Here is a 19,849-nt window from a genome sequence, read left to right as displayed (position 1 = left end):
TCTTTAATATAAAAAAAGCAAATTACACACTCAAAATTCTATGAGTGTAGCCAAAGGGGTTTTGAGTTTAAATCCCCCTCCTCCAGATGGCTTTGTCTTTAAAGTTTAAAACCCCTCCAGATGGTTTTGAGTTTAAAATTCCCATACAGAGCGTTTAGAGTTGAAAACCTCTCTCTTCAATATTATTTTAAAGCAAACTACAGTCACCAAATTCTAAGATCGTAGCTAAATGGGGTTTTGAATTAAAAACAAAACAAAAAAAACTCCAGATTTCTTAGTTTAAAACCCCTCAACAGATGATTTGACGAAAAAACTTTCCTTTTCGATATAAAATCTAAAGCGAAATACAGGCATGTAATTCCAAGAGCTTAGTCAAGAAAGGTTACAAATTTCTACCAGTGGCTTGGGCTCCATTAATAAAGTGTGAATAGTCTTCTGCCGAAATTGAAAATCATTAAATGTGTCTCAACAAAGATGGCTAAGACAGATTTTAGGAGTCAGTCATAGAGATCGGGTCTAAATCAATGAAATCATATGCCGAACTGGGAGTCAAATCCTTGGTAAGGTTGTGACAGAGCGTCGCATGAGGTTTTGCGGGACATGTTCTCACACAAAATGAATTACGCAAAATAAGAGTTGCGGAAACAGCTTGCCGGAAAATGCGCCGAAAGGCGCGAGAGGGTCTGAGTCAGTAAGAATAGCACATTAGGTTTTTGAAATAAAACTTTTTAATAGCAAGATAATTTACTGTAGATACCTCAGAATATGCATTTTGTTGGATTTCAATACCAGAAATAGTGCTAGGCGGCGGGGCTTGGCCCCGCGCTGGGGGAGCGCTGCGAACTTCCCCAGACAACCTTGCTAGCAAGGGCGGGGAGTCTACAATAAACGTCTTCCGAAAGGGTCAGAATGTAATAAAGATTAATTATGTGTGTACACACACACACACACACACACAAACACACACACACACACACATATATATTTTTTTTTTTCCGCGGGGGGGGGGGGGGGGTCGGGGGGGGTATTCCCAAAACCCTCCCCGAAAAAAAATCCTGGCTACGCCCATGCCACCCAATATAGAGTATGCATAAACTCTTTCTTGTTAGTCCAATTAGTCTTTACTCAGGAGGATCATAGTCCAAATCTAAAAAGTTAAATAAATTATTTTTTTATTGTGATCTTAGTTGCATTTTCCTTTGGCATCAGTGCGTGAATCTATGAGTGAAGCCGAAGCAATTGGTAAGTACCATGGTGCCCCTTCTAAAAACTTACGTGCCCTGATGATGTTTATTAAAAGAGTGGTGTAATTTTAGGAAACAGACTTCTGCATATTTGGAACTTTGGGTTATCGGACATAGGTCTGAGAATACAAAGATGTATAAGCCCACACATTTCCATCGTAACACAATTATATGTTTAAAAATCCACTCTTCTAACTTCTAAAAGATACAACAAAAGAAGTTTGTATTTTTACAAAAACACTCAGGAGACCATCATGGGTCCGTTGTTTAGTAAGCAATGAAAGGTCATAAGGCAGATTCAGATAACAGACCAACAAATTGTAATAGAACTAAGTGGGGCTTGTGTGGTTAGCAAAATGTCCTAAGGTTAATGTTAAGGATTTAAACAAGAGATGTTAAATAGTCTCCCAGACACCTCAACCAATTAATTTTATCAATGATAATACAAAAACAACTAAATATTTAAATTCCCATTGAAAATCTGATCTCTGTCACGTCCACGACCTCTTTTATTCCTGAGGTATTATATATGACATATGTCATCATGACGTGTTTTTCTGTGACAAATCTTATCCATAAAGGTTTTTTGTTCATCTATGAAGTGTCTTCACTTGATGTTTTATCAAAGACGTGTCTTATCAGTGATGTCAATGATGCTTATTTTTATTGATACTTCTTGTTAATGGTTTGTCCTATTATTGATGCTTCTTAGCAATGATGTATCATAAGATGTATGAAGGATGCTTCTTAGCAATGATGTGTTATATTAATGATGTGTTTTATCATTGATGTGCCTTATTATTGATGTGTGTTATCAATGATGTGTATTGCCAATGACCAATATCAATAAATAACGTAATAGAAAAAATCACTGACATAACAAACATTGTATACTAATCACATCAGATTTCCAATCAAACAAAAACGATTATTGGTTTGATTTAATCTGTTCTTGAGTTTAAATCACCACAGCAGTGTCGTCTCTGTCATTTCTTGTATAACTGCAATACAGTCATCATCATCATCATCATCATAATCATTATGGCAAGGCCTTCTATTTCGAAGATTAAGTACCAGTGCATAGCTTCACGTGGCTACGCTAACCCAATTGGAACGGGGTTCTTTGTAAGTTTTCCTTACACTTCTGCGCATGTCCTCTACAAGAATGTTTCTAAAAATAGCGCTTTCTACGTCTTCTGCACACCATTCATCTTACATTACTTAACTCTTTCTCTCCGTAATTTTTTCCCTCGTTCCGATAGTATTATTCATTTTGCTCATTTGTATTTAACTATCCTGTTCATATTAAACTTCAATAATTTTTTGTTAGTTATCAGAAAATGTTTATATTTGGTATCGCATTATAGGAGAATGTATGCCCTTTTCACAAAACACAAATTAAAGTTTATAAATCCAAAAAACCATTTAGTTTAATGGGTTCAAATCAACGTTGGCATCGTCAACTAGGGGAGAAAGAGTTAACACTGTACTTTAGACATTTTCTTTTCTTATATTCTGGACGCTTCAACAAGAGTGCGTGGAGTTTGGAAACCAAACGAAAAAAAAACTACAAAATGTCCGTCTCAGACTAACGACAACCGAAAACCAATTTCTAAAATGAACATGTGACAAGCTATGTTTAGAAATAAGTTGTGTCTGGGTCCCAGCGGTCTTTGATAACAAATTGATGCATCTGGTCTACGGGACAAAAGCTAGTAATATGTGCTGCTGAGATCTATATTGGAGTCTGAGGACGCTAGTGGATGGGTTTCGGTTTGTTTGTTGTACTGGTTTGTGTTCAGTGAAACGTGACACTAGCGTCCCGAGCAATGGATTAATGAAAAGTTAGACCAAATGACTCTGAGTCGTGTAAGATAAGATTAGATTGCTTTATTGATTCGTATTGATTCATTTTTTAAATCAAAATAAGAAGAAAAAAACAGTTCACACAGAAACAGACATAAACACACACACACTGGTTATCTTTAACAAAAACACAGTCTTATTGATTTGGTTAAAATCCGAACATATTTAATATCAGTTATATATTGAGTTACACACACACGAACACATCATACATTTGTACGTTTTTTTTAATACACAAAGCATATGAATGTCGATAGTAATTTAATATCGTATGTTTAAATGCAATCGAATCACAGTAGTTTCAATGTGGAACAAACTGATGAGCACAAAATAATAAGCTCATTCCAGACTCTTATTTCTGTTCTCTTTTGAGTTTTTAAGCTTCACTTTCACCTATCCCTTAGTCTGTTGGACCGATGGGGCACCACACAAGATTTGTCAACCATTTTTCTCCATTCCTCTCTGTCTTTAGCATCGTTCAAAACCTCTTTCAATGGCAAGCCCGTCCATTCTTTTATGTTGTCTTTCCATCGCTTTCCCGGTTTATCTTTCCTTCCTTTCCCTGGTACTGTTCTCTGAAGGAAGGTCTTTGCAAGCCTCGAGAGACCTTGTAATATGGCCTTAAAGATTTGATTTCCGTTTTTTTTAAATAGTAGCAGGTCATCGTTGGATCATATCGCTCTAGTAACGCTTTCATCAATCTCTTCGTTAGTGATGCGGCCTTTAATTGTGATACCTAGGATCCTTCTGTATCACCTCTATTCCATTGCTGGGATCCTCCTCTCTAGCTCTGCAGTCAGCGTCCAAGACGCGCAAGCATAAAAGAAGGTGGCCATGACTAGGGAGCGCATCAGTCTGACTTTGACTAGTGTTGACTTAAGACTGATCTTATTGTCGTAAATATATACTTCAAGAAGGGAATAAAAATCTAAAGCCTATTTTTCAGCTAAGTAACAGCTGTGAGTAATTCAAGTGATCTGAAATTCATTTAATGCTTTACGTATGCTTACAACATTTTTGTTCAAAATGATCAGTGATGCCCAAACCACGGCCCGCGGGCGACATCTGGCTCGTGACGTGACACTTTCCCACAATGCAAAGTGAAGCTACAGAAGCTCAGTTCTATAGCAAAGAAGTCCGTGAGATGCGTGTCAGAAATTAATGAGGGAGTCCCAGTTGTGACATATGGGTCAGAAATGAATTAGGGACCCCAGATGTGACATATTGGTCAGAAATTAATGAGGGACCCCCCCCCCCAGATGTGATATTTGTGTCAGAAATTAATGAGGTACCCCCAGACGTGACATATGGATCAGACATTAATGGGAGACCCCCAGACGTGACATATGGGTCAGACATTAATGGAAGACCCCCAGAGGTGACATATGGGTCAGAGATTAATGGGAGACCCCCCAGACGTGACATATGGGTCAGACATTAATGGGAGACCCCAAGACCTAAAAATGTTGGGCACCACTGGGCTCGAACAATTTCCATGTTAGGGCCTAAACCAGAAATCGGTCAATTCGCGAAACGGCCACACTTCGGGTTTTGGCCGTAACATCCATATTGAATGGCAAGTAGTAGCATATCCTTTGTCCACCAAGTCTTCACTCCCCATTACAGTCTTGAGCCTTGTTTTTCTGACTTTGAGTCACCTGACTCTACGCCATTTAGTTCAATGTCGGCGCCAAGGTTGTCTTTGCCAGAGGCTATATCGCTGTTTTCAACATCCTGCTTCTCTTTGGCCCACTCCTGAATCTCCCCTGAAGAGAAGATGATAAAGAACACGGCCCCGAAGGCGTAAATGGCGCTGGCTATGTAGAAGACCACTTGCCACTGAGCTTGCGTTTGCTAGAGAGAAACAGAAAGAGATAAAACCAATTATACATTTACATGAAGTTTACAAAGACTTGGTAATTATACATCAAGCAGTATATCATCAGCTTAAGACACTTCTAGTCAGATTATTTCAGAAACTTGAAATTGAAAAGTTTATATTTCCATATTGAAACAAATGAACTCCATAGTAGCTGCTTTGTATCAACCTAGATGCGATAAAGTTACCGTCCGTTTGTTACTGTACATCATTTGCGTAGTTAGTTTCTAGTAGTCTCTTCAATATTGTACATTGTTAGCGGTAGTGAATATAGAAGTTCAAGAATGTAGTAAAGGTTAAAAAAAAAAGTAAAGTTCCTGTTTCAGACCTTGTGGTCTATAGGGTAGATGATGTAAAGGTCAACTGTTTCTATGGGTTAACAGGGAAGATACAAGTCACTGATCACAGAAAAAGAGACATGAAGTTTTTTGTTTCTCTAGAATACTAAAACTAAACTTCATAAGGATTTTTTAGAATGAAACTTTAACATCCACGACATTTCTGTCGCCGTCCTCGTTAATGTCTTGATATGATTGGATGAACAATTATAAGACTAATTCCTCAAGGATGGCTGCCCCCGTCGTGTAGTATGCGCTTCGGATTGTCATTACGATTGTCCAGAGTTCGATTCCTCCCAGCTGCCGTCCTGCAGGAATTTTTGGGATAAGATGTAAAAACGTCATTCCTGAAGTCAAGTCCGAAACGAGTAAAACAAAAAGAATACATGAGAAAGATAAAAAACAGCGTAAACGTAAACTTTAAGGACATATCACATGATCTTCAAGGCTCGCGAAGTCCTTCCTACAGGAAAAAGTAACAGGAAAAAGAAGAGAAAGCGAAAGGAAGACGACATCGAAGAATGCAAGGGCCTGTCATCGAAAAAAAGTTTCTGTTCAAGGCAAAAGATAGAGAAGAATAATGAAAGACGGTCGTGCCTCAAACGTTCAACAGACTAAGGGATAGGTGAAGATAAAAAAGATATTGTATTATAACAACAATCATAATTATAATTATTAATAATATGGAAATGAGCTAATTATAATTCTCTGGCACTGCCAGGGTCGAGCTTCGTCAGAGGCAAACACAATCCACTGTTGTCCCCTAAACAATGTCCACTAGTATTATAAAATTGAACTTTAACTCTTTGTCTCCTAACTGACGATACCAACGTTGATTCCACCAGAACGAGTTAAATAATAACGGAGAGAAAGAGTTAATTCCGAGCTAAGCGATGATCATCATTACTTACATTTGTAGTGATGTAGCCAATGACTGTCGGGGCGATAAATCCCGGCAGCGTGGCAAAAGTGTTGGACAACCCGAAGATGACGCCAGCGAACCTCGGGGCTATGTCAGCCGGGTTGGTGAGAAAGCCAGCCCCGTACTGGCACCCACTCATGGCCACGCCGATGACCAGCAGAGTAACCGCACCACTGGCCTGGCTGCAGTCCAAGTAACCCACCCCTAGCACAAAGATCCCGGGCATCAGTAAACCTAAACAAGAGAAACAGGTCACGTTTTAGACAAGGCATGAATACAGGATACATTTAATGCTTACATAAAACACATAAGTTGGAAAAAAAAATATCATTGTGTTAGAGGTATCTTAAAACGAATTAGCACTATAAAAATAGATAGTTTTGCACTTTAACACGTATACACAGTTTCACGTACTCCAACGGTCTTCAAGCGTAGAATGCTTTGGTCATATTTCTGCTCATTTCTAATTGTGTCAATTACACGCCGAGACTGTACATTTATATTCGTACATTTTCAAGTACTATTGTTGTTCTTATAAGATATTTTTAAAAATCAACTTCCTTTCGTAGCTATCGTTATAAAAATGAATTTAAGCTAAATTGCAAAAGTAAGAACAGGCGCGGTGGCTGAGTGGTAAAGCGCTTGCCTTCCGAACCAGAGGATCCCGGGTTCGAATCCTGGTGAAGATTGGGAATTTTTCATTTCGTGATCTTTAGGGCGAATCTGAGTACACCCACCTCTAATGGGTACCTGACATTAGTTGAGGAAAAGTAAAGAGGGCTGGTCGTTCTGCTGGACACATGACACCCTCATTAACCGTGGGCTACAGAAACAAATAACCTATTATCATTTGCCCTATCGACCGCACTTTTACTTGCAAAAATGAGAAACTTCAAAAACAAAAAAAACAACATATAAACCCAAATCCAAGTTTAACTTTAAGCATCAAAACATTTTACTGTCTAAAAACGCGACATTTAGGACATAAACAGATTCCTTAGATTGGCTTAGGTCAATCTACTTACCTAGCGTATTGAACTGATTGTTTAGATCAACCTACTTACCTAGCGTATTGAACTGATTGCTTAGATCAACCTACTTACCTAGCGTATTGAACTGATTGCTTAGATCAACCTACTTACCTAGCGTATTGAACTGATTGCTTAGATCAACCTACTTACCTAGCGTATTGAACTGATTGCTTAGATTAACCTACTTACCTAGCGTATTGAACTGATTGCTTAGACCAACCTACTTACCTAGCGTATTTCCTATTTTTCTTGCCATAGTTCGTGATATTAAATTTCTGGACAGAACACCATCAAAGATTAACCCCGAGACATTGATGACTATAAAAAATCCTACATAGGGTAGTGCGGATATTGCACCATTCTGAAATAAAAAAAAGAATGGTCAAATACCTGTTTCAACTCTTCACGGGAGCATCCTCTAACATCTTTGTCTTTGTCAATTTTAGGCCTTATGTTAATAGCCATTATAAAGGATGAAATAATTATAAACGCAAGAAATCTAATTTGAAGGTTTCTGTTCATTATTATGTAACTTTTACAAATAAAAATCTCAGAAAGACACAAAAATAAAGACACATTTCTTATTTCCTAGTGCCATTAGATTAGTGACTCATCCAGGAAAACCAATGCAGAGTTTCAGTCTCTAACATGTACACGTGGATACATGTAGGGCGGAATTATCTTTTCTCTGAAGAAACGTCTGTAATTTATAAGAAATAAGGTTGCAATGACGTTCCCAACTATTTTAAACCACCTGCGCCGACGTTGAGTTAATTAGTACCGATAGAACAATTTTCGAATTGATTTAAACCTTGGTTAAATAATGCAAATAATATATGAACATATTTTTGTAACCTAATCTTTGGGGGGGGGGGGGAAAAGGGGTTCGTAATAACTATATAAAAAAATATGAAGAAAAGAATGTATATAAGTATACAGTTAGTTCTGCAAAACTATTACCTAGGCAGTAGTATTATTTGATATATGTTCATAGAATGTCGAATACGGCTTGATCAGATTGCCAACTTACCGCTTGTACTGGGAAATACAGAACTTCTCTCAAGTAAGTTGGCATGTTCGTTAGGAAGGTATATGTACCCCAGTTGGCACAAGTATGGCTGACCACAATGGCCCACACTTTCATGGACAATAAGATGGACACCCAGGGTGTGCTGCCTTTGTCCTGACAGGATGAGAAGGTTCGATTAACAATCAGTATACGATACAATCAATATCCGTCAAAATCAATATAAAAGATTTCTAGTATTTTTAAGTGCATAATTAAATTATGTTCACATTTAGCGCTCGAGAGAGTATCTCTTGTGACGGATTCAAAATGACTTTCGCAAATAAAGGAGAAACACCATTTTTTATTAAATTATAGTAAACAGAACTTTTAGAAAGACTTCTATTTCAAACAAACAAAACTAACGCTCAAGCTGGAAAACGCTAACTATACACGTGGAATATGATGAAGAAAAAAAATCTGGTTTACTCCCAAAGGAATAATAATGTAATGAGATTTTGAGCATAATGCAATCCAAAATGGAGGGGAAACAAAAAAAAAACCGGACGGAGCCAGCAAGTAAATTACTAGTGGCCTATGGTCACGTGTTCAAATTCTTGTTGCGATTTTGTAAGCGCTTTAAAATTTGCTTTTTAAAATTTAATATTGAGTTTCAGTAGTTCCCGTATAAAAAGCTAAAATCTACCATCAGGTCACTGGCGGATCCAGGGGGGGGGGGAGGAGTCGGTAGGAGCGATCGCCCCCCACCCCCAACTCGGCCGACCCCCCCCCCCCCCCACCCACCATTAACTTTCTAGTGGGGGGGGGGGGGCGGTCCAATTTATTTGTAGAAATCACAGCTTGTTACGGAATCAATTAAATATCTATATGATTAAAAGTTGTTATTGATATTTTAATATATGTTTATATTATGTCGTTCCCTTGTTAGCCGATGGTGTGGGGCAGCGGGCAACTGGGGGGGGGTGAATACATCTACTGCCCTTTCCACCTAAACGCTTTGAGTGGGAGGGGAGTTGGTCCTACTTTTGTGGAGAAATCATAGTTTGTGAACAAAATTAGTTGAATATCTATAAAAATATAAGCTACATATTGATATTTGAACTCCTTTGTATATTATGTCGCACCACACTCTAATCTCAAATTTTATCATTAGTAAATTTTAATGAAAAAGGGTTGTATCAGGTGGGAGGGGCGATACATGCAATCATTAGCAGAAATTATAAAAAGAAGCGAGGATTACTCTACCGCCCCCTCCACTTTATAGACGAAAACATGATGTTTTAAAACAGAATAGTCAAATATGGCGACACAGTTTATGTAATCGCACATGATTTACATAATTATTTTAAGAAAGACTTTATTTTGGAAAATGTAGAATTGATACGAAATTTTCAGTATAAGAGTAACGATTGAGATGAGTTCTGAACCCAAATATTATTTTCTTAGTCACTTTTTTCCAACCTTTACTCAAACTTATATTTTTCTATTGTATAAATAAATTTGGGACTTTAACTCATGATATACTCCTGAATCCTAAAAATGCAAAAAAAAAAATTGCCGTAGAATCTAATTGGTCCACTTCATTTCTCCTACCACTTGCGAAAGTTTTTGTTTAGAGCTTTGAATTATAGTTCTGTAGCGAAACAAAGTTACGAACAAAATGTACCACTTACAATTGAGCTTTTTAAACAAATATTATTTTTTTTAAAATAATTTTACGGCCTTAATGCCTTATTCTAAATATTTTTGGGTATCTTATCTTTTTTAAGGAACCAATCTGTTGTATTTGCAATGTAGTAAGGGCCTGTAAATTCATATTAGAATATTTTTTAAGTAAAACATTATTCAAGAGAATGCGTTTCTGCAGTGAAGAATAATAGGGTTGGGGTTTGCTGGACGTTAGGTTTGGGGTTTGGAAATAAATCGCCCCCCCCCCACTCCAAAGTTCTGGATCCGCTAGAGCGGCTAGTGCATTAGGTTCGTGTTGTCTGTCCTTCTGTCCATCTGTCACGTTTGGAATTTTAAAATTAATGCGCTATTGAAATCTACTATTCACAATTTGTCTTCTTTGTCCTCGAAATAAATTAAACGGCGTCGTTTTGGTCTTTTAAAAGAAAAACCATTTAAAAGAACGAGAAAAACAAAGCTTATGGTTTCGTCATTGTGTCAATTAGTTTGCATCATTTATGTCATTAAATTTGTGATAGATCTAGACTAACAATAATAAAACTGTGTGATTAGAAATATTTTTACCCATTGTTTTTGTTTAGCGCTATTTCATGCTTTCCAATTCCTCAATGTGCTATGATCCCGTCTTGTTACTTGTTTGGACCAGTTGGGGAAGGGGTGGGAAGAGGGGGAATGTTACTGTGATCGTTTTTTTTTTTTTTAAAGTGCCATTAAGAAATGAACGACTTTGAGTTTGAACTCAGGACTCACGCCTCCTTACAGTCACTTAGGATCTTCTCAACTTCGGTATTTAATTGAATAGATAGTAATTGACAACACTATCATTGTAGAAGGTCCCGGCACAAACACACGATACACATTTTATGTATCGTTCCGAGTTCCACTGAGTATTACTTGCTTTAAGTTTATGACTAATAAATCATTTACTGGTTACATCCCTATTGAGGTGGACATGTTTATGAATAAGACATGACTTTGTCATGCAGTACCTCCCTTGAGGTGAACATGTTTATGAATGAAAGATTGTCACGATAGAGCCCCATTGAAATGGACATGTTTATGAATAAAGCAGTTTTAAGTTTTACCTCCATGGAGGTGGACATGTTTCCGACTAAACTCTCCTTGATGTAAACTTTCTCTCGGTCTGAAACTCTCGGGTGAATGTCTGGAGAGTCGAACACAAAGAACATCCATGCCGCGAACCAGACAACTCCTAGACCACCTGGCAATAAGGGAATACGTTAAAATTAAATAAAATTATAGCTTTTATATAGTGCTACTTTCATACTTATAGCATGCTCAGAGCGCTGTGGGCCAATCTCATTTGTGGACCAGTGGGTGGAAAGGGTATCTGGGAGAAGGTTTTTCGTGCTGCCTTTAGGCGCTCAGTAAACACAACTCTACTCGAGTCGGGTGTCGAACCTCGAGCCCCCTTCATAGGTAGCCAAGCCAAGCAAAGTTCAAGCGTACTTAGCCTCTTAACCACTCTCAGATTACCTTAGCTGTTGAGCTCAAAGCACTCCTTATTTTCTGGAGTTGAATGAGCTAAAACAAAACATTTTTAGTACAAATTCAAATCACGCGCACTAAGAGAAGAACAAAATTATGTTTCGAGAGTATTTCAACGTGAATTTTACAAGAATCTCTAAAACAAAATAGAGGCTTTAGGTAATGGTGAATCAGAATCTCTAAATGTGCATGAGGGACTCAAAATCAACAGACGCTCGTTATAGATTATAGGTTACTCTAGCATATGTTAGACTACTAGTGCACTGTGAATAATGTAAAGATCTTTTATAAAATGTAATGCCAGGGATTCTCAAACAAGCCTTCGTACGCCCCGTTTTGAAAACAAGATAATAAGATCGTTAACCTCATTCAACTTAGTTAATTTTCATCAGTGTTTCCCAAACTGTGTCCGTTGAACCCTTGTGTTCCGCGAGGCTTGAATAAGTTTTCCGCGTACTATTGTAATAATGAACTAATAGGCCACTACGTGAACTAGCCTCTCTAAAAAAATGAGAGAAATGTTCCGCTAAATACTTAGAATGAGCAAAGTGTTCCGTAACGAAAAAAGTTTTGGGAAACACTGATTAACGGTGCCACCAATCTATTGGATGCCGTCCCACCGGGCATTTGTCCAAATCCCAAAATGGCCAGACCGCCTCTAATTGTTTTTCGACAGCACTTTTGTCCTGGGAATGACGACATCGTGTTTCCATACCACAACGAGGGCAGGCAGACACGTCTATCAGGGCGAGGCTGTAAACCTAAAGATACCGAGACTCGCCTAACAAAACAGTCATGACGTTAATTAACGTATCGTCACAAGCTCGACGCCACCTAGCGACATATCAAAATGAAAGGGGTCATAACTCTTGTATTCGTCCTGGTTCTTCTCTACAAACAGTGACTGCGATCGCTCGTTCAAACAGCTGCCACTTGGAGAAAGAACTCATCACCATAAATTTCTGCCAGTTGGTCATCTTTGGGCCATTTCCATGTCCTGTCTGGTTACGTGAGCTAATTTATCTCCTGAAAATAATGTCCCTTTCGATCTCTCACACACACACGCGCGCCGCTACGCACGTACACAAACACTTACCTAAACAAACACACTCAAAGTCATTATCTGGCTTCGTTTTGTTCCCCCAAATATTTCGGTTATTAATAATTTGTAATGTTTCTCATTCTCCTTGTGTGTCTATTGTTACCTCTATACTTGTAATAATTACTTGACAATATAGTTTGTTTTTTTAGTAAATTATTTCCCATTTTCTATTTCGGCTGGACATATTGCTACAGCTTGTTGCCCGAATTCTCTTTAAAAAAAATGAATTTATAACGAAGAACAAACATACTCCATCATAATCTTTGTTGTACTTCTGATATAATTAGGCAAACGTTATTTTTTTTTCTAAATTGAAACTCTAGGATAGTTATAATTAAGAGTTATAAGGAAAATCGATACATAATTCTATTTTATATACCGTCTAACTTGAGCTGGATTATTAAAATAATGGGGAAACAATGTGTCTCCTAATAGTACATAGGAGTCTAACTACGTCACTTATTCCTAAGTGCATAGAAACTGCTCAACAAGCAACTAAATAAAAAAATAAATAAATCGTGTCTTAAAGTCAGAAGATTGAAGAAGAATGTTCTGTGGCTACGAAAACAGAGCTGTCACCTATATAAGTTCTTATCTTATAAAATACAAATGTTACTTCAAAAAAGAAGATGATAACGTCTGGCGCGTGTTCCTGGGTCAATCTAATCATGCATGCTAATCAATGACTTAAACTCTGCCAAGTCGTCAGTTTTCCTGGCTGATTCTGGCAACCCATTTAATGCTCTAATAGCCAGCGGCGTAGCAGGGTACCCGTGGGGCCCGGGTTCAGGAATACGACTTTAAGCCCCATCCGATAAGTTGAGCGTGACTGAACCCAACTTGAGCCATATTGTCAATAATGGTGTACATTTTTAAGAAAACAACACTTAAGGCAGACGATACATGAAGTACAATACTCAAGTTCCTCATGGGGTGAGAGGACGAGGTACTCAAACTTCCGGTCATTTGAAAAGTCAATGTCTTTGATCAACCATGTCACTTTCTAGGACCTCGAGTCACGTGCTCGTTGTTCCGACATTCTGTCCGTTTGTATTGGTCACAAGTACAGGGACCTGAAGACTTGGCACAGCGCTATTATCCTGACTAAATGTTTGAAATCAACTTCAGGGGAGACAAAAGTGTTTGAAGATTATTGTTTATCCAACAATCAAGTATCACCTCGAGTATAGGTCCCACTCCCCAGAGATGAGATTTAGGATACTTTGACTATTGAAAGTATTTTTTTTTAATCAATAAGCTTAAAAAAAGTTTATACTTTTCATAAAAAGAAGGGTAACCTTTTAGCCATCAACATATTTTAAAATTTAACAAATTTAAAAAATGTAAGTTATACATTGTGAATGTAGTATTATAAAAATCAAAATAAAAAATAAAAGTAACATTCGGTAATTGTGATATAGCATAATTATCATAATTCTATCTTTGTATACAGTTTGTTTTAAATTTGAAATTAATTTTTACATACACATTTGAAAATATCTTAATTTATCACAAATCAACGGCAAGGTTAAACAAAAATATAGTTAATATCAGTTGACGTCAAGGAAAAGTAAAAGCGGTTTGCCTTGTTGCTGGCCACATGACACCAATGTTAACCGTCGGACACATGAATTGTATTTATAAATGAAAATTTTAATATTACTGTCGTCATATAATAGTTATTTATGTATTTTAAATAGTTAATGAATACCGTAATATTAAATAAACAATAACAATTTAACAAAACATAATTTAACTAATAGAATTCTTTCACATTGTTTACAAATTTATTAGCAGCCTATGGAATACCTAACCAGGGATATGAGATTTTTTAAATTTTTTTTTTACGGAAATGTTTTATCTTAAAGAATAAGAGATTGGCCCTTTACAAAGCAATTAGATCAATTAGATATTCATTATAAGACATCAGTTAGGCCAGGTTCACAACTTCACATTCACTTTCACCTATCCTTTGGTCTGCTGGACTGCTGGGGCACCACACGAGATCTGTTAACCTTTTTTTCTCCATTATTTTCTGTCATTTGTCTTTGTTAGATTTTCATTCTGATAATATTGAAACCCGCCTTTTTACCTGCCTGGGTGGACCACTTCGGGGGCCGATTTACAGTTTGTGTTTCCACACAAACTGTCTTTGTAGCCTTGTTGTTGTTGTTATTATTATTATGTTAGAAATGAACGAGTAGTCATTCTCTGGCGCTGCCAGGGTCGAGTTTCGCTAAAGAGAAACAAAATTCATCGTAGTCCCTTTAACAGTTTCCACTGAGGAATTTTCTGGTGATGTGGCAGGTCTGCAGCAGTACCGCCCTCTGACAGGCTTATTATTATTATTATTATTATTATTATGTTAGAAAAGAACGAGTATTCATTCTCTGGCACTGCCGGGGTCGAGTTTCGTTAAAGAGAAACAACAGTCATTGTATCCCCTTTATCAGTGCGAAGAGGTTAGTATAGCGCCCGCCCATGATAAACATGTGACCTAATGGGCTCTTGTAAGAAAAAAAAATGTGTTGGCTATAAGACTTAAGATCAAATTACGTCTGCACCAGCTAGATCTGCCTTTACTATTTGTAAGTTGAGTACTAGTGCCCAAAGTGAAATAAGATTTACTGGTATGTTTAGATTGGGGAAAGTTGATAAAACAAATCGGGGTCTAGTACCTCCATGATGGAAGACTGACGTGTTAGCCACTGAGCTATTCAAGTACTTATAAAAATTGAAGGTTTTGTAGTCTAAAAATGTCTAAATTTTAAATTTCATAAAGAACTAACTAATTCTCTACACAAGGCTTAGTACATTTTCTATACACAGAGTCAGAGACAACAAAATTAATTAATTACGACTAATTGATAAATTAAATGGTATTTTTTTATTGATTCATTTGTTACTATCGACAATGAATAATATAAGCCAGTGATTCCCAAACTGTTTCCTTAACGGAACACTTCGCATATTCTGAGTATTTAGTGGAACCATTTGCTTATTTTTTTTTACAGAGGTAAATTCACGTGATAGCCTACTGGTCAATTATTCCAGCAGTTCGTGGAACACCTATTTAGGCCTCGCGGAACACTAGGGCTCCGCGGAACACAGTTTGGGAAACACTGATCTAAGCTATGTAATAATAGCAACACACTATATGAAACCTCGAAGACGTAATGGTTCAAACACCCATTCTAAATATAGGGCCTCCTTCAGTCGCGAAGCGACTATGGATCATCTCATGGAAATGAGATGAATGCCTGGGCATTAGCTGTGGTCGGAACGATGTCGCCCACACATCAGTTCCCCCCACTCCACGCAGCTGATGTATCCATTCTAAATACCTCGGTGAAAACGGGATTGACTGATTCGTGTAGTATCTATATGTTAACTATATGTGTGCTTATAAATAGTAACCATAGTAACATACCATGCCCAAATGGCATATAATGGATGGTGACATTGCTACGGATCTAAGCGATCCTGGATAACTTTATCACAACATGTCTATCCACTTTGAGCAGAAGTGCCTGGACATTGATGCACTCTCTTTCTCCCCCCCCCCTCCTCCAGCTCCTTCAACAACCTTTTCGTCCTGGCTGACGTCATTGTTTCTACATAATGCTTCACTTCTTGTCACACGGCCCTAAAGAAAAGTTTTCAATTTTATTGTCGGGCTATTTACCCAGCAAGCGAGCGTGACGTTCTTCGCTTTAACCTCACCCCCCCCCTTTCCTCTCGTTCTCTTGATTAGGCTCCTCTCAGCAGATGGCTTCCATTCAGTTATTTTAGCTCCATCCTATCAGTGTCTCCCTCCAACGTCTGTCCTCACGTCGCTTCATGTGACAGCAAGTGCAGGCAATCAGTCCATTCACAGACTTCTCACTGCTGCTGGAGCATCAGCATCAACACCGAAGCCTTTCTAAAGAAGACCCCCCCCCCCACCAACCTCGCCCCTCTGTATACTTGCTCTACGATTGTTTCTAGTATTTGTTCCGTTTTCTATTTCTATTTTTTAGAGTTTCTTTTCTTTTTACTTTAAAGGCTTTCAAGATACTGAAGATCTACTGCTGAGAGTGGATAGACACTTTACTTTTTTTTTAAATGCTCATTGAAAAGAAAAAAAAATGAAAACTGAACATTTGAACATTTGTTCGTTCTTTAGGTTTAAACAAATTTTGTACAACATAATTTAGGGGATTTTTCATAAAATGGAGGAAAATCCATAAATAACAGGCTTTTTGGCGTATCCGGTATTATATGGTATGGGGTATTAACAAACTTATTCACAGTACCTTATGCGCTTCCGCGAAGTCAATGCAAACAAACTGAATGGAGGTAACACTCAAAGTAACCCAGTAACACCGGCGAAAGGCCGAAACAATCAATAGAGGTAGTCGACTCTGGTGCTGAATATCAAGCACGTTTAATAAAACAAGGGAACCGTCGAATGTTAGCTAGGTTCGTAAAATACTTAATAAGGCTTGTCTTCGAGTCCGAAGATTACTGAGGAATGCAGTGTACTACTTATTTCTATAATGATGAAGACCTTCTTATTTAAGTCGACTTCTATTTCGTTCTGTCTAGAAAATTCTTTATCCCTAATTTAAATCACGTCATTGTTACCATGTAAAACATTTTGTATCTGGACGTTTGATATTCCTGATCATTCCTTAACAAGTGGAATCAAGTAAAAGATTCATGTTGTAAAACAAGTTCAAATTACTGTGAATAATCTTAGTAGGAAAATCTCCAATACTTTTAAGTTTTTGATACTTCCCAATGTATTAAAAAATAGTCAGATGTGGTCTATTAATATTCAATTAGAAATATATATTAAAAAATCCCTTGACATCTGTAATATCTATGTTTTTTAATGACTTACTATTTATAAGCATTTTAGAGCCAAAGACTTGTAATAAAATACATTCTCCAATTTTAGAAATAATTAAATATTATTTTTAGACAATGCAGTTTAAATATATCGGAGATGTTCACAATGAACCAAACAATATCAAGGACCAAAATTGAACAAGAGATACGAACTATAATTTGTACAATCCATAGCAAAAATACACAAAAAATCACAATTTAGTGTTGCATTCAGTCTTTTGATAAAGAAGATTATGTATCTAAAAATTGCAAAATAATAATTATCAGACGAGAGTACACTTATTTTTCATGTTCATTTACTAGATCTAGATCTAAAAGTTAAATTACATGTTACATAGGTTAGTGTGGGAAAAAAGCCTTTACTTCTTTTTACTACTTTACAAAACAACGCCTTGATCCAACTTTCTAACAAATTTTCACGACATTTTTTGTAGTGTTAAAAAGTCTCCATGTCCAATCTAGATATAGTATATATAAGTCTATGCTTAGAACATTTGATTTTTCGGTGTCAAGATATGCACAAAAATTATGACATACCCTTAAAAAAATGTTTATTAACACCACCTTTATTTTACACACCGGATATGACAAAATTCTAGCTATATATAGTGTTTTATTTCCGATGAAAATCTATAATAGCAAATTAAACCGGATTTATGTATTTAATTTAAATAATAAATATGAATAAAGAATTGGTTGTGAGGACGATGTTAGGACAGGGATATAGGCAGGCTCAGGGAAGTGGGCGTAATCACGTGACCCTGATAAGTGGTACTTAGACCAGATAACAATACTGACGTGAAGGTAGCCAAAACCAAATATTACGCTGGTACATGGTCACTGTTAAGCGATGGCGTTGGGTCGGTGTCCGTGGTTCGAATCCTCCTCGGGGCCTAATTATGTTTGGCCATATTTTCTTCAACTTCTACTCTCATTAGCCTTGGCACCTTAGTGTTGCTATTATATGTAGGTCACAGCTGGGGCTGCGAAGCCTCGGAAAATACTGCATTCCCCATTAATCTTCGGGCTCGAATATATATATATATATATATTGTCTTCGAGAGATAAAAATAATAGTAAAAATATAGAAAAAAAAACATAAAATCCTAGGGCGCTACTAATCATTTCCTCTGTATGTCGTGGGGCTTCGTTTAAAACCAATTTCAAATGTCTTCCTTTTTTTTTATACAACAAACAAACAAAAACTAAATATTTGCAGGTCACTAGGTTAAAAAAACAAACTTATTCAGAATTTCTTTTTTACAAAACAATTCACGCTGCTAAATTTGAGAAAGAAGTGCTTCCATACGAAACGAAATTGAAAGTGTTCACGTGATAACCTGAAGTGACAAATGTAGCCGAGTGTTTCAACGTCATTGCAATCTAGAGAAGCCGAGGAAAGAGCCAAACAGAATTGAATCGTCTATAAAAAAAAAAAATTCAAAAAGCTTGAAGCTTACAGAACGGAGTGTTGACACCGAAACAAAATAAATTCTTTTTAAAATAAATATAAACTTATCTCTATGGGAAAATGTTTTTAGTTTTACTTTCACCCTCCTCTACAGTATAAATTTTCAAACTGTGGAGGCAGAGAGCGAGAGGTCCTCTAAAATGGAGAGGGAGTTTTGTTTTTTTTTCTAGCTTTTTTTTTGTTTGTAAAATGTTTGACATGTTTCAGATGTTCCTTCAGAGTTGAAGATAGTTTACTTCCTAGTCTAAACCTCCCGCAGGACGACGGGGGATGGGAGCGGGCAGGGTTTGAACCCGAGACCATCGATAAATCTGAACAACAGTCCAGCGCGCAAACCGCACGACCAAGGGGAGAATGAGTTGATAAATTTCTGTTTAAAGGAGCCCAAAAAAGAAATTTGAATTTTTTTCATTGATTTATCGATCCACGTTTGATGATTAACCAAGTAAAATGACATTACTACCGATGTTTCAAATATTTCAAACGACTTTTTATCGTCTGATGAGTACCGTTTTTTTTGTGATAGGCATCTTCAGCAATTTGAGCTCAAAACTTTTTTAAAGAGGCATTTTTAGAATGTCTCGGCCTACGCCATTTTTCTGGACTTTCTTCTGCTAGGTAGGTCAAATTTCTGGCGACTATAGTACATCGTTTTGTTGACAACATTTGTGGGACAAAAAATAAAAGGTCCGAGGCAAGACGTCTTACTTAACACGATAAGACGTCTTACTTAACACGCAAGACGTCTTACTTAACACGCAAGACGTCTTACTTTACACGGCAAGACGTCTTACTTTACACGGCAAGACGTCTTACTTTACACGGCAAGACGTCTTACTTTACACGGCAAGACGTCTTACTTAACACGGCAAGACGTC

The 19,849-nt window shown here is 37.2% G+C and overlaps 1 protein-coding gene across 2 annotated transcripts in view; it reads right to left on the bottom strand.

Moving 5' to 3' along the window:
* Positions 1-3,119: 3,119 nt before the first annotated feature.
* The window catches only part of LOC106077196 (uncharacterized transporter slc-17.2-like), a 36,398-nt gene continuing 19,668 nt past the window's right edge, over positions 3,120-19,849 (bottom strand). For both annotated transcript variants that reach the window (XM_056018117.1, XM_056018116.1), the window contains exons 8-12: positions 11,082-11,218; positions 8,311-8,463; positions 7,509-7,641; positions 6,239-6,483; positions 3,120-4,964 (exon numbers count right to left, since the gene is read on the bottom strand). In XM_056018117.1, the coding sequence (XP_055874092.1) occupies positions 4,731-4,964; positions 6,239-6,483; positions 7,509-7,641; positions 8,311-8,463; positions 11,082-11,218 (902 nt within the window). In that variant the 3' untranslated portion in view covers positions 3,120-4,730. The remainder of the gene's footprint in view (positions 4,965-6,238; positions 6,484-7,508; positions 7,642-8,310; positions 8,464-11,081; positions 11,219-19,849) is intronic.

This window comes from Biomphalaria glabrata, chromosome 1, assembly GCF_947242115.1.
Source record: "Biomphalaria glabrata chromosome 1, xgBioGlab47.1, whole genome shotgun sequence".
In the NCBI taxonomy this organism is placed as follows: Eukaryota; Metazoa; Mollusca; class Gastropoda; family Planorbidae; genus Biomphalaria; species Biomphalaria glabrata.
The sequence above is the reverse complement of the archived record's forward strand: the minus strand, read 5'-3'. Positions and strand labels throughout refer to the sequence as shown.